Genomic DNA, 13,882 nt, shown 5'->3' with positions numbered 1-13,882 from the left:
TTACACAGATACAGAGTCTCCTACTTTGGACTGTGTGTCCAATGTGACTGTGTACACCGATTTAAATTCAGCAACAGCTAATGTATCCTGGCCAATACCAGAAACAACAGACAACAGTGGGTTAGAACCTACATTAACCTCTAACTATGAACCATATACACTGTTTGATATTGGAACAACTCTAGTAATGTACACATCAACAGATGCATCAGATAATGAAGACACTTGCACGTTTAATGTAACTGTAATTGGTAAGTTAACTTTATATGACAAAATACATTAACAAAAATACTAAAATATATAGAAAGTTAAAAGTTCCTTTGCGGTATTTCTTATTTTATTGTAGATGATGAAGATCCAGTATTTGATTGTCCTGACAACATTATGGCATATACAGATGAGTCACAATCATACTCAACTGTTTATTGGAATGTGTCAGTTACTGATAATTCAGGTAATGTTACATATAATTGTACAAGTGAATCTGGTGACCAGTTTGATGCTGTTTGGCCAATAATACAACAAAATGTAAGCTGTATGGCACAAGATCCATCCGGAAATGACGCATCTTGCTTTTTCACCGTAACAGTCGACGGTGAGTATATCATGATTGTGAAGATTGTCTAACACACAAATATGTTTCTTTTACAATTAAAGTCTACAATGTTAAATCAAAATACAAAGACAATAAATAATTGTTTTTAATATTAACCTATAAGTTCAGTAAAAATGTTATCATGGTATATTTAATTATTGTTCTATAGATTTTACAAAATCTTGTCTTAAAAATGTTATTAAATTAATAATATTAACTTGTTACTCGGTTATTTATTGAGTAAGTATCAGTCAGCAATAAATTCAAAAGATTGGGTTGTCAATAATTCTGTTTTTCTTATAGATAATGAGAATCCAAATATAACATGTCCCAGTGACTTCAATGTGACAACAGACAATGGACAACCAACAGCTTGGATTCAATGGGATGTTGAATACACAGACAATACAGAATCTCTATATAACCTCAGCCTAACAGGATCTGGTTCAAATTATAATCCATCTGGTGATAACTTTCCTATTGGAACAACAGCACTTGAATATACAGCAACTGATGTATTTGGAAACAATGCTAGCTGTACCTTTTATGTCACTGTGCGAGGTGAATACAAAATTATTTGGTTTTCACCTATTATTTCTTCTGATTATCCTATGTTCTATCAGCCAGTTAATGTCTGCAATATTTCTAAATGTTAATATTGTTGCATTTATAACCCACAACTAAATCTAAATTAAATCTAGATATCCCATAATAGTGATGATTTATTTTGAGAAATGTACACTGTTTAGGTTTTCAAAAAAAGAAAACTGGAAAATTGGTGAACTTGAGTATAAATTGTTTTAATAAATTTTCTCAGCACAAATATAAAATCTGTAACAACATCATGGAAACTTTAAATTAATTATTTAATTCCAAACTATGTAAAATAGTGTATTTTATCAAATTGTATTTTTCTTTTATTCTTAATGAACAGACGAAGAAGCTCCATATATAGCTGGTTGTCCAATGGACATTGTTTTGAACACTACAAGTACGTTATCACATGCTAATGCTACTTGGATGACTCCAAATGCTACAGATAATTCAGGCAATGTTACCTTAATCTCTACACATAACCCTGGTGATGGCTTTGCAGCAACAACAACTCAGGTTACTTACACAGCAACTGATCCGTATGGAAACAAAGACATCTGTACATTTAATGTTACTGTAATCGGTAAGTAATGTTTAAATGTATAATAAACATATTTACTTAAAATTACCTTAGCAGTGCATGTAATTAACCATGTTTTATGCACACTGTACATATTAAACTCTTATTTCAAAGTATGAATAATGTATTTTTTTAATTATTTACACAGATACAGAGTCTCCTACTTTGGACTGTGTGTCCAATGTGACTGTGTACACCGATTTAAATTCAGCAACATCTAACGTATCTTGGCCAATACCAGAAACAAGAGACAACAGTGGGTTAGAACCTACATTAACCTCTAACTATGAACCATATACACTGTTTGATATTGGAACAACTCTAGTAATGTACACATCAACAGATGCATCAGATAATGAAGACACTTGCACGTTTAATGTAACTGTAATTGGTAAGTTAACTTTATATGACAAAATACATTAACAAAAATACTAAAATATATAGAAAGTTAAAAGTTCCTTTGCGGTATTTATTATTTTATTGTAGATAATGAAGATCCAGTATTTGATTGTCCTGACAACATTATGGCATATACAGATGAGTCACAATATTATTCCACTGTGTATTGGAATGTGTCAGTTACTGATAATTCAGGAAATTTTACATATAATTGTACAAGTGAATCTGGTGACCAGTTTGATGCTGTTTGGCCAATAATACAACAAAATGTAAGCTGTATGGCACAAGATCCATCCGGAAATGACGCATCTTGCTTTTTCACCGTAACAGTCGACGGTGAGTATATCATGATTGTGAAGATTGTCTAACACACAAATATGTTTCTTTTACAATTAAAGTCTACAATGTTAAATCAAAATACAAAGACAATAAATAATTGTTTTCAATATTAACCTATAAGTTCAGTAAAAATGTTATCATGGTATATTTAATTATTGTTCTATAGATTTTACAAAATCTTGTCTTAAAAATGTTATTAAATTAATAATATTAACTTGTTACTCGGTTATTTATTGAGTAAATATCAGTCAGCAATAAATTCAAAAGATTGGGTTGTCAATAATTCTGTTTTTCTTATAGATAATGAGAATCCAAATATAACATGTCCCAGTGACTTCAATGTGACAACAGACAATGGACAACCAACAGCTTGGATTCAATGGGATGTTGAATACACAGACAATACAGAATCTCTATATAACCTCAGCCTAACAGGATCTGGTTCAAATTATAATCCATCTGGTGAAAACTTTCCTATTGGAACAACAACACTTAAGTATATAGTAACTGATGTATTTGGAAACAATGCTAGCTGTACCTTTTATGTCACTGTGCGAGGTGAATACAAAATGATTTGGTTTTCAACTATTATTTCTTCTGATTATCCTATGTTCTATCAGCCTGTTAATGTCTGCAATATTTCTAAATGTTAATATTGTTGCATTTATAACCCACAACTAAATCTAAATTAAATCTAGATATCCCATAATAGTGATGATTTATTTTGAGAAATGTACACTGTTTAGGTTTTCATTTGTTAAAGAAAACTGGAAAATTGCTGAACTTGAGTATAAATTATTTTAATAAATTTTCTCCGCACAAATATAAAATCTGTAACAACATCATGGAAACTTTAAATCAATTATTTAATTCCAAACTATGTAAAATAGTGTATTTTATCAAATTGTATTTTTCTTTTATTCTTAATGAACAGACGAAGAAGCTCCATATATAGCTGGTTGTCCAATGGACATTGTTTTGAACACTACAAGTATGTTATCACATGCTAATGCTACTTGGATGACTCCAAATGCTACAGATAATTCAGGCAATGTTACCTTAGTCTCTACACATAACCCTGGTGATGGCTTTGCAGCAACAACAACTCAGGTTACTTACACAGCAACTGATCCATATGGAAACGAAGACATCTGTATATTTAATGTTACTGTAATCGGTAAGTAATGTTTAAATGTATAATAAACATATTTACTTAAAATTACCTTAGCAGTGCATGTAATTAACCATGTTTTATGCACACTGTACATATTAAACTCTTATTTCAAAGTATGAATAATGTATTTTTTTAATTATTTACACAGATACAGAGTCTCCTACTTTGGACTGTGTGTCCAATGTGACTGTGTACACCGATTTAAATTCAGCAACAGCTAATGTATCCTGGCCAATACCAGAAACAAGAGACAACAGTGGGTTAGAACCTACATTAACCTCTAACTATGAACCATATACACTGTTTGATATTGGAACAACTCTAGTAATGTACACATCAACAGATGCCTCAAATAATGTGCAAACTTGCATGTTTAATGTAACTGTAATTGGTAAGTTAACTTTATATGACAAAATACATTAACAAAAATACTAAAATATATAGAAAGTTAAAAGTTCCTTTGCGGTATTTATTATTTTATTGTAGATAATGAAGATCCAGTATTTGATTGTCCTGACAACATTATGGCATATACAGATGAGTCACAATATTATTCCACTGTGTATTGGAATGTGTCAGTTACTGATAATTCAGGAAATTTTACATATAATTGTACAAGTGAATCTGGTGACCAGTTTGATGCTGTTTGGCCAATAATACAACAAAATGTAAGCTGTATGGCACAAGATCCATCGGGAAATGACGCATCTTGCTTTTTCACCATAACAGTCGACGGTGAGTATATCATGATTGTGAAGATTGTCTAACACACAAATATGTTTCTTTTACAATTAAAGTCTACAATGCTAAATCAAAATACAAAGACTAATAATTGTTTTCAATATTAAAGATGTATTGTCCCTTTGAATAATTCCAAAAAAAAAAAAAAATTATTTCGAAAAAAAGTCGGTCATTTTGAAGTATCATAATAGTTATTAACTTTCACCAAAAATTAGTCAAAAAAAAAAACCTGAAATACAGACGTTTTTTTGGTCCAAAAATAACTTTGACTTCCAGTCAAAGTTTTCGATCAAAACATATCTCATAATGCAACGCACTTGTTTGGCTACTCTGTATGCATAATCATAAAACTTCCTCACGATCTGTGTGAAAACACCTTCTCAACCGTGACGAGTTGTAAACAATTCTAATTAGCATCATGCATAATGCATACTCGTTGTTTGAAATTTTTGTTTAATTTTGCTCGCGACGATTTTCCATACGAAATGTAATCAAATTAATTTACCTGTTAATTACGTAAACTTGTTGTTTTTGGCTCAAATTTTCGACTTAAAGTGAATAACTTTAATATTACTTTGATATGGCCAATTTAAATTTAGAATATTTTTTTTTTCATTTTTTGTGTTTCAAGGGACAATACATCTTTAACCTATAAGTTCAGTAAACATGTTATCATGGTATATTTAATTATTGTTCTATAGATTTTACAAAATCTTATCTTAAAAATGTTATTAAATTGATATTATTAGATTGTCACTCTGTTATTTATAGAGTAAGTATCAGTCAGCAATAAATTGATTTGTTTAAAATTTGGGTTGTCAATAATTCTGTTTTTCTTATAGATAATGAGAATCCAAATATAACTTGTCCCAGTGACTTCAATGTGACAACAAACAATGGACAACCAACAGCTTGGATTCAATGGGATGTTGAATACACAGACAACACAGAATCTCTATATAATCTCAACCTAACAGGATCAGGTTCAAATTATAATCAATCTGGTGAAAACTTTCCAATTGGAACAACAACACTTAAGTATATAGTAACTGATGCCTTTGGAAACATTGATAGCTGCACATTTGATGTCATTGTACGAGGTGAATCCAAAATGAGTTTATTATACTCTTTTTGTAACTTTTATAACCTTTTTATGTAATTATTCAGCAAGCTTTGTTGTGTAATCATACACATTGTTTATTGCATTGACTGCCTCAAAAACTTCAACATTGAACACAAAAGATATATCCTACATTTTTGCAGTAAAACATTTAGTTACTGCAGTAAATTCAGTAAAACAATTTTACATGATCCCTAATTATATGCTGGTAGGTTTTCTAATAATTGTAGTTACGTTTTGTTTTCTTATCTAGATACTGAAGAACCAATGTTAACTTGTCCAGATGATATTGTAAACACGACTGTGATTGGTGAGGAGTACGGTATTGCCAATTGGGTGGAACCAGAAATTACAGACAACTCTGGCATTATTTACCTCAACATGTCAAATTTCATTTCTGGTGATCAATTCTACCCAGGCAACACAACTGTTTATTATTATGCTGAGGATCCATCTGGAAACTATGTTAACTGTAGCTTTATTGTCACAATTGATGGTAAGGTTATAAAGTATCTACAACATTAGACACATTGTTGATATAATCCTTAAATGTCACTTAAAATACTGTAGAGAACACCCGTGTAGGGCACACCTTCAGGACCAAGTCTTTTGAATAGGGGTTGTAGCATTACAATGTCCCCTTGTTTGTTGCTGAATGTTGGTGTGCCAGAAGAACGCTCTACTGTTTTATAGTACAGATAACATTAATATTATATATAGCACACCTTTCTATTATATACTGTCACAGCATTGTTTGAAAAAAAGTCTTGTTTTTTAAACTGATTATTGTCATCACAATTTTGAATGTTACTCGGCAAATTCTTCCAGATTCTTGGTTCTGCTACGTAAAATGCGTTTGGGGAATGAGCTACAATAACAATAACAATCTATGTTATTTAAATAGATGCACAGCGTATTATTTGGAAAGAAATTTTAAGAATCATTTCTCAATCAGTGTAGGTTTCTATCTTTCCATAGGTTGTTTAATATTAAATTAAAAACAATTGGCATGGAAGGATGAACATAACATTTTAAAATATGTTCTTTTTTTGCTCCTAGATTTCCAGATACCAATCTTTGACCCATGTCCTGGTAATATTGATGTGAACACAGATACAACGCTTCCGTATGCTGTAGTCAATTGGACCATTGCTGTAGATGATAACGTCGGTATTGTTACACTAGAAAACAACTATTATCCTCTTGATAAATTTAATATTACAGTTACGGAAGTAATATATGTTGCAACAGACACCGACGGTAATCAAGCAGAGTGTACATTTAATATTACAGTTACAGGTAACACTCATTTTGTGTAAATTCTTTGCATAAAAAAATAAACGTGTATTCAAATTGCTTACATACCTGTCAAGCCTAGAGTAAAGTACTAACAACTTTGTTGCTTGTGGTGTTTGCACATCACAACGTGAAGCAGCCTATACTGATAACGATACTAGATACTTTACTCTAAATTCCTTATTCTTCAGATGGGACATTAAGCTGTTTGTCAGAAAGCTGTAAGGCTCTGTAAAAGTTGGATAACAACAAAAACTAACTTCGCCATTAGTTTTTTGTTCCAGATCTGCATGTGTTAATTATATTTTTTTACTGCGTGGCAGCTATTCATATTCTGGACAGCAATTTGACCTCCTGAGATGCTTTATTGCTTTTCAGATCCGAAAGGTTATTGTTTGTCTACAAAACATTGGCCTAAGATGACCTAGGCTAAATTTACGGTTTTCACTCTCTGCGGGTGAAATCAATTAAGACGATTGTACACTGCATGGTCCGTGGGTGTTCTAATATAGACATTCAGTTTGTTTCTTTAAGCTCTCGCTAGAACTTTGCAATTTCTAGTTTATATTAATATACCATTTGAGCATGTAGCTAAAACGGTCTTCAGAATCATTCACAATTTAATTTCTTTGCTTTTTATTTTAAAGATAACGAAATACCAATCATTGATGGATGTCCTGACGATGTTACAATAAACACAACAAGTGGTTTATCAACAGGCGTGTACACCTGGCCTCAGGTGAATGCTACGGATAACTCTGGTTCTGTTAATTTGTTTGGTCCTCAACCACCGGGCAACACTTTCACAATTGGAGTCACGCCTGTCCTTTACATTGCTATTGATGATTACAATAACCTGGCTGAGTGTGAATTTACCATCACTGTTATTGGTAATTTTCTTGAAATACTTAATACTTATTTAAAGGTCTGCTAAAGCTGTTAGATATATACAGTTGTTAGGATTTCACATATCCATTGACTAATTATGGGTGGCTGTCACACTTTGAAAATCTGGCCAACTCATGCCTACGTACTGTATCAACATCGTTTTACTAAAATGCTGGACTTGTGTTGGGCTATCACAATTTGATGGTTTAGCCATTGTACACCGACATATCAAAATGAGCTGGGATACATCTCAATATGTTACAGGTTAGTTTCTATAAGTCCAGAGCATGCTGCAACATGCTGGTATTCCTAAAGGATGTCTTCAGACATTGGCTGTAAGTCTGATTATTTTACACATAGTTTGAACATTTCTTAGTATGCTCTGAACTTAAGCAAAACTTGCCTATAACTTATTCATATGCCAGCGTTTTTTATAATATAACAATTCTGTATTGTATGTATTTAAAAAAAATTTAACTTTGTTTGTGTACTTAGATGTGGAAGCACCGGTAATTGATGGTTGTCCAGAAGATATGATTGCTTTTGCAGAAGTTGGCGACGCCTATGCCAATGTGTCATGGGTTGAACCAATTGCAATGGACAACTCTGGAACTTTAGATTTTGAAGCTGACAAGGATGTTAATAGCGGTTTTCCAATTGGATCGACCATAGTTACATATACAGCCAGTGATGAGTCAGGAAATCAGGAAATATGCTCATTTAATTTAACAGTATTTGGTAAGTTCTACATTTTTCAATCATGAAAATTTGCATAACTTTAATGTGGTTTCGCAGTAGATTTAATTTGACAGTAGGGAGTTTTTGCATTAGCACTTAACTCACTTTAATGATATTTCCAAACTTGCAACTCACAAGCTCTACTTTTGACATGATAAAAAAAATCGAAAAATACACTTAACCATGAAAGCCTTGGTCAATGAATATAATTATTGTATTTATCTTATCTTGCTGATTGTAGGTAATGATATGGAAGATCCAGTTTTTGAAAATTGTCCAAGCGATATAAATCGCACTACCATTGATGGTGAAAGTTATAATGTTGCAGTATGGCCGGATATTATGGTTACCGATAACATTAAAGTTTACAACACAAGTATGACGCACATGAGTGGAGATAACTTCTCTATAGGAATGACAGAGGTTATATATACTGCCTTTGATTCAGCTGGAAATGTTATGTACTGTGAATTCATTGTATGGATTATTGGTAATTAGTGTTTGTTACTGTTCTTGTAGCCGTCTTCTTCTGAAGACACCTGTTACCAGTTGACAGCTGTTGTACTCGAGATTTACGTTTATACCATGTTATACACTTTTATTTTAATTTTTTGATTTCTATAACATTAAGGATAAGAATTATGTTATTTATTAATATGAAATAAGATAACGTATTGTTTGTCAAAATAATCGTACCTAACCTTCTAAACAATCTCTTGCACTCAAAAATAAAAAAAAAACATTTCCTTGATATCTTTACAGCTTTGCCCAGATTTTTTTTATGAATGTTGTACTAGCTAAGGGAGTACACTTTCATAGTATATTTTAACATTCAGACTTACACTCTGCCATAATTTCGACTGGAATGTATATTAAAGTTACTCTACTGGGCCTACCAATACATAAATGAGAAAACAGATTTTTCTTAAGTTATATAACTGTCTGTTTAAAAAAAAATCTATTTCTGTAGACAATGAAATTCCAACACTGAATAATTGTTCAGAAGATATTTCTCAAGTTGCTCTTCTTGGCGAAAATTCAACTACCGTCAGTTGGGATAAACCAGTAGCCGGTGACAACTCCGGAGAAAATACCCTCACATCAAATTACTATCCAGGAGACATGTTCTATTTCGGTGATACAGTTGTTACTTACACTATTGTTGATCCATCTGGAAACAGCAACAACTGTTCATTCACAGTCACCGTTGAAGGTTAGTGCTATAATTCACTTTCAGATGCTTCTAATGTTTCAATTCTAATTTTAAATTGTCATTTTTGGTTAAAAAATTAATTTATGCAAAATAATTTATATGTAAAATAAAAAAAAAATAAAACAATGTAGATTATATTATTATTTTTCTATTGTTTCATTTACGATTGATTAGTGTCTAATAAGTGAGTTGCTGAGTGGTTAACCGCAATCCATTTCCATAATAGCGGCAAGGGTTCTTCACTCTCTCGCTTTTCATTGTTTATTTTTATTAGATGAAGAAGCTCCTACCATATCAAATTGTCCAGCAAGTATTATAGTTGAGATGGATGAAGGCAAGAATTCAACCGATGTAACTTCAAATTATAATGAGCCAACAATCACTGATAACAACATTCTGTCAGGTGTTAAGGTCAACCCAAGTGGTCAGATATTTTTTTCCGGAACAACCACCGTAACTTACACAGCCACTGATGTATCTGGGAATGAAGCAGAATGTTCGTTTAACATAACAGTCATTGGTAAGAATAAATTGATTGATTTATAAACATTTTTGATACGGATAGCATCTAATTTGATAATGTTCTTACAAACATGACAAAAACACATTTAGAAAGACTCTAGATAACAAGACAGTTTATAATAGTTGTAAATTCCCAAATATACAGTACTTTTTAAAAAAAAATGAAAAACAAAAGATACAGGTGTTTTTACAAATACTTTAAATATAATGTAAAAAAATAGACATTACTTTTATTTAAAAGTTAATTGCTTTTTGAAAAAATGTATACTGTATTCATCTATTTAGTGTCATTGTTCATTATGCGTAGTATAAACTGGCCTTACATGTAACTTTCCGTCTAAAAGCGGACAAGAAATGTTGCAGCACATACGTGATAAGATTACATTCAATAACATGGTGATAAGATTACATTCAATAACATGGTGATAAGATTACATTAATAAAATGGTGATAAGATTACATTCAATAACATGGTGATTTCTCCCAGTTCTAGTTCATAATGCTATGCCCAAGGCCATTTAAAAAAAAATATTATATTTTTTAACTAAATACTTTTGAATGAATACACATTGTTTTTCAGACACTCAGCCACCTGAATACATTGGGTGCCCATCTAGTCCTATAATTGAACTTGTCCCTATGGGAATGGCAAATAGATCTGTGTCATGGACAGAACCTACAGCTACGGATAACGCTGGCATCTATAAAGAGACATCTACTCACAATCCTGGCGATATATTTGAAATTGGAACAGTTACTGTGACGTACACAGTATATGATACGTCTGACCTAAGCAGTACTTGTGTGTTTGATGTAACAGTACAAGGTAGTATTTCCATAAGTAAAATTATCTGTTACAAAACTATTCAAACATTGGGCTCACACCAGCTCAATATATCTTCCTTTACATTATCTTCTTTCCTTCAGGCAATCATAGTTATTAATTCATCTTGTTCAAAATGAAATTCATAACCATACAATTGTCCAAAATAATAGTTAGTCGAAGGAATTAATATCACAGAAAATGATGACACTATTTGAAATATACAACAAAGCTACAAAATGAATATGACGAACAACAATTGCCTTCCAGAAACAAACAAACCTTTGTTTCTTTATGTACAATTTTTAAAAATTATTATCCCAATGCTCTTTCTACGATATGTACTTTTATACAATGTTGATATTCCATACTGCTGTTTAATTGTTCATTTTACATTACCAGGTAAAACCATTATTCTTGGTAGTTAAATAGGTTTAATCTACACCACTTTAATTTTGTTCCAGCTTCAGTGGTAAATAGACAAGCCCTGAAAAGTGCAATCATTTCCAATTGTTTCCAATACTACAAAAAGTATGTGTTACTAACTTACTCCTAATGTGCTGTATGTTATATAGATACTGAAGATCCTGTGTTTATAAACTGTCCAATCTCTCCAATAAACATGGACACAAATGAAGGCCTAGCATACGCCAATGTGTCATGGGATGATCCTGAACCTATGGACAATTCCGGCGTGTTTACTGTTAACCAAGAGGTGTATTCTGGTGATGGATTTTATGTTGGTTTTCACACGGTAACGATAACAGCTGTAGATGAAGATGGTAACATTGGTATCTGCCCTTTTACTATTATTGTCGAAGGTAATCTTTTAATTTACATGTCAATTTGAAAACCTGAGAACCATGTGACTATATCCTGGCCGAAATGTTATTGAGTATTGGTCGTTTTAACACACCAGTGGACATATTTACCTTTCACTTAAACACCCATAATATTAAAAAAATAATTCTATCTAAGTGAATTAAAATTGTTAATGCACATTCTTAATGCATTTTACTTAAAAGTGAAATACTTAGGGAAAATCTGTAAGTAGTAAATAGTATACATATTTTATTTACATAACAGCTGAAAGACAATAAAAAATGATTAAATCATTGTGTTTGTAAGTTATTTTTTCATCTGAAACTGTTTGTTCTCATAAGTTTGTTTCCTTTCTCAATTCAGATAATGAAGACCCAGAATTCAATTGTAGCCTTACTTCTGTAGTAGTCGAAGTTGGCATGAATAGTTCTACTGCACAAGCTGATTGGATATTAGAAGATGCTACTGATAATGTAGGCGTAGTTAGAATGACACAGAGTCACAACCAATCCTATTACTTTGGTATAGGCATGACCATGGTTACGTATAATGCTTGGGACGAAGCAGGCAATGAGGACTCGTGTTCATTTTATGTAATTGTAACAGGTAATTTCTAAAAGTTTTAATTTCTTTGGCTTTATAAAGCAATTTCATTATGTGCTTGATTCGATTAGATTTCAGGACAAAAGAACAATAAAAGCAAGAATTAACAAGGGAACAATAATTATTTTTGCAATTTAGAAAGCATTTTTTGGGTAATCATACATATGTTTATTATTATTATTATTTATCTGACTCCAACTTATAAACAAACAAAAGTATAATGCAGTAAAAACATGTATACACACGTACAGTATACAGTAATGTATACTACAGTACCTGCCCTTGATTCCTATCAGTCAAAATCAAATCACTAACTTATTTTCAGAGTTTATTTATAATATTACCATAACATCTTAGTAGATCAAATGGTGTACTGGAGTAGATTTAATATGTAACAATACTATTCTAGAAAGTAAGGTTTTTGTTCGTTTTTTACAAGTAAAATGTTGCTTTATCTTATAGATAATTACGAGCCAGTAATATCAGGCTGTCCTGACTCTCTTATGTTTTACACTGACCCTGGGCAAGCAAGTGGAACAGCCAACTGGACAGAACCTACAGCTTTTGACAATTCAGGTTATTTCTCTTGGGATATATCCCATCAACCACTGTCAACATTCCCAATTGGTGAAACATGGATATCCTACAATGCAACAGACAATAGTGGTAACACTGATTACTGCTGGTTTGTTGTTGTTATTATTGGTAAGTATAGGCTTTAAGTTTACCTTTCCAAAAAGGGTTTTCTGTATTTCGAAGAGTAGTGTATTGGGCAATTCCAATTAAAACCATGATTAAAATGCGTCCATGAATTGTAATGATATGGCTGCCGTAAAATATGAAGAAGACTTGACACTGCTCTGTCTTCTGCATTTTTGAAATATCTGTTCCTAGAAGGCTCAGAGAGGTGTGTATTGTGTACTGTTTTATAAAGCAATTCTTATTTTAAGAATTGTGTTACAATTTAGAATTAGATATTAGTAAACATTTGTAGGGTTGAAATTCTTTCATACCTACTTTGAATGTCATTTTAAAAACCTATTTATAAAACTGTTTAACATAACATATGGATTTATTCAATTAAAATTTAGACAACGAGGATCCTTGGATAACTTGTCCATCCAACATCACTATGGCTTCTGATCCTAATTCAGCAACAGCAGTTGTGAATTGGATGGAACCAAGTGTCATGGACAACAGTAATGAGGTCATTGCTCTTGGTCAGTCTCATTCATCAGGAGATATGTTTCCATTTGGGGAAACAGAAGTTGTCTATGTTGCAGTTGATGCCTACAACAACACAGCAGTTTGCTCTTTTATAATTTATATTTATGGTAAATGAAGAAAATCTTGAAATTGAGATAACCTATTGTCAATTTAATTGATTAATTTAGCACCCCATGCCGTGCATTATCATCAAAAATCATTATTTATT

General features: G+C 31.9%; 1 protein-coding gene across 7 annotated transcripts in view; it reads left to right on the top strand.

The window, feature by feature from the left end:
• The window catches only part of LOC144840680 (uncharacterized), a 60,287-nt gene that overhangs the window by 22,085 nt on the left and 24,320 nt on the right, over nucleotides 1-13,882 (top strand). For 6 of the 7 annotated variants that reach the window (XM_078696630.1, XM_078696629.1, XM_078696624.1 and 3 more), the window contains 23 exons: nucleotides 9-251; nucleotides 347-595; nucleotides 899-1,156; nucleotides 1,530-1,772; nucleotides 1,918-2,160; nucleotides 2,256-2,504; nucleotides 2,808-3,065; nucleotides 3,442-3,684; nucleotides 3,830-4,072; nucleotides 4,168-4,416; nucleotides 5,265-5,522; nucleotides 5,796-6,038; nucleotides 6,602-6,841; nucleotides 7,486-7,728; nucleotides 8,222-8,464; nucleotides 8,706-8,954; nucleotides 9,435-9,677; nucleotides 9,952-10,197; nucleotides 10,780-11,025; nucleotides 11,598-11,843; nucleotides 12,208-12,450; nucleotides 12,910-13,152; nucleotides 13,539-13,781. In XM_078696630.1, coding sequence (XP_078552756.1) covers nucleotides 9-251; nucleotides 347-595; nucleotides 899-1,156; nucleotides 1,530-1,772; nucleotides 1,918-2,160; nucleotides 2,256-2,504; nucleotides 2,808-3,065; nucleotides 3,442-3,684; nucleotides 3,830-4,072; nucleotides 4,168-4,416; nucleotides 5,265-5,522; nucleotides 5,796-6,038; nucleotides 6,602-6,841; nucleotides 7,486-7,728; nucleotides 8,222-8,464; nucleotides 8,706-8,954; nucleotides 9,435-9,677; nucleotides 9,952-10,197; nucleotides 10,780-11,025; nucleotides 11,598-11,843; nucleotides 12,208-12,450; nucleotides 12,910-13,152; nucleotides 13,539-13,781 — 5,664 coding nt within the window. The remainder of the gene's footprint in view (nucleotides 1-8; nucleotides 252-346; nucleotides 596-898; nucleotides 1,157-1,529; nucleotides 1,773-1,917; nucleotides 2,161-2,255; nucleotides 2,505-2,807; nucleotides 3,066-3,441; nucleotides 3,685-3,829; nucleotides 4,073-4,167; nucleotides 4,417-5,264; nucleotides 5,523-5,795; nucleotides 6,039-6,601; nucleotides 6,842-7,485; nucleotides 7,729-8,221; nucleotides 8,465-8,705; nucleotides 8,955-9,434; nucleotides 9,678-9,951; nucleotides 10,198-10,779; nucleotides 11,026-11,597; nucleotides 11,844-12,207; nucleotides 12,451-12,909; nucleotides 13,153-13,538; nucleotides 13,782-13,882) is intronic. The other variant, XM_078696626.1, reaches the window with a different exon arrangement.

Source organism: Antedon bifida, chromosome 4 (genome assembly GCF_963402885.1).
Source record: "Antedon bifida chromosome 4, ecAntBifi1.1, whole genome shotgun sequence".
Classification (NCBI taxonomy): domain Eukaryota; kingdom Metazoa; phylum Echinodermata; class Crinoidea; order Comatulida; family Antedonidae; genus Antedon; species Antedon bifida.
The sequence above is the reverse complement of the archived record's forward strand: the minus strand, read 5'-3'. Positions and strand labels throughout refer to the sequence as shown.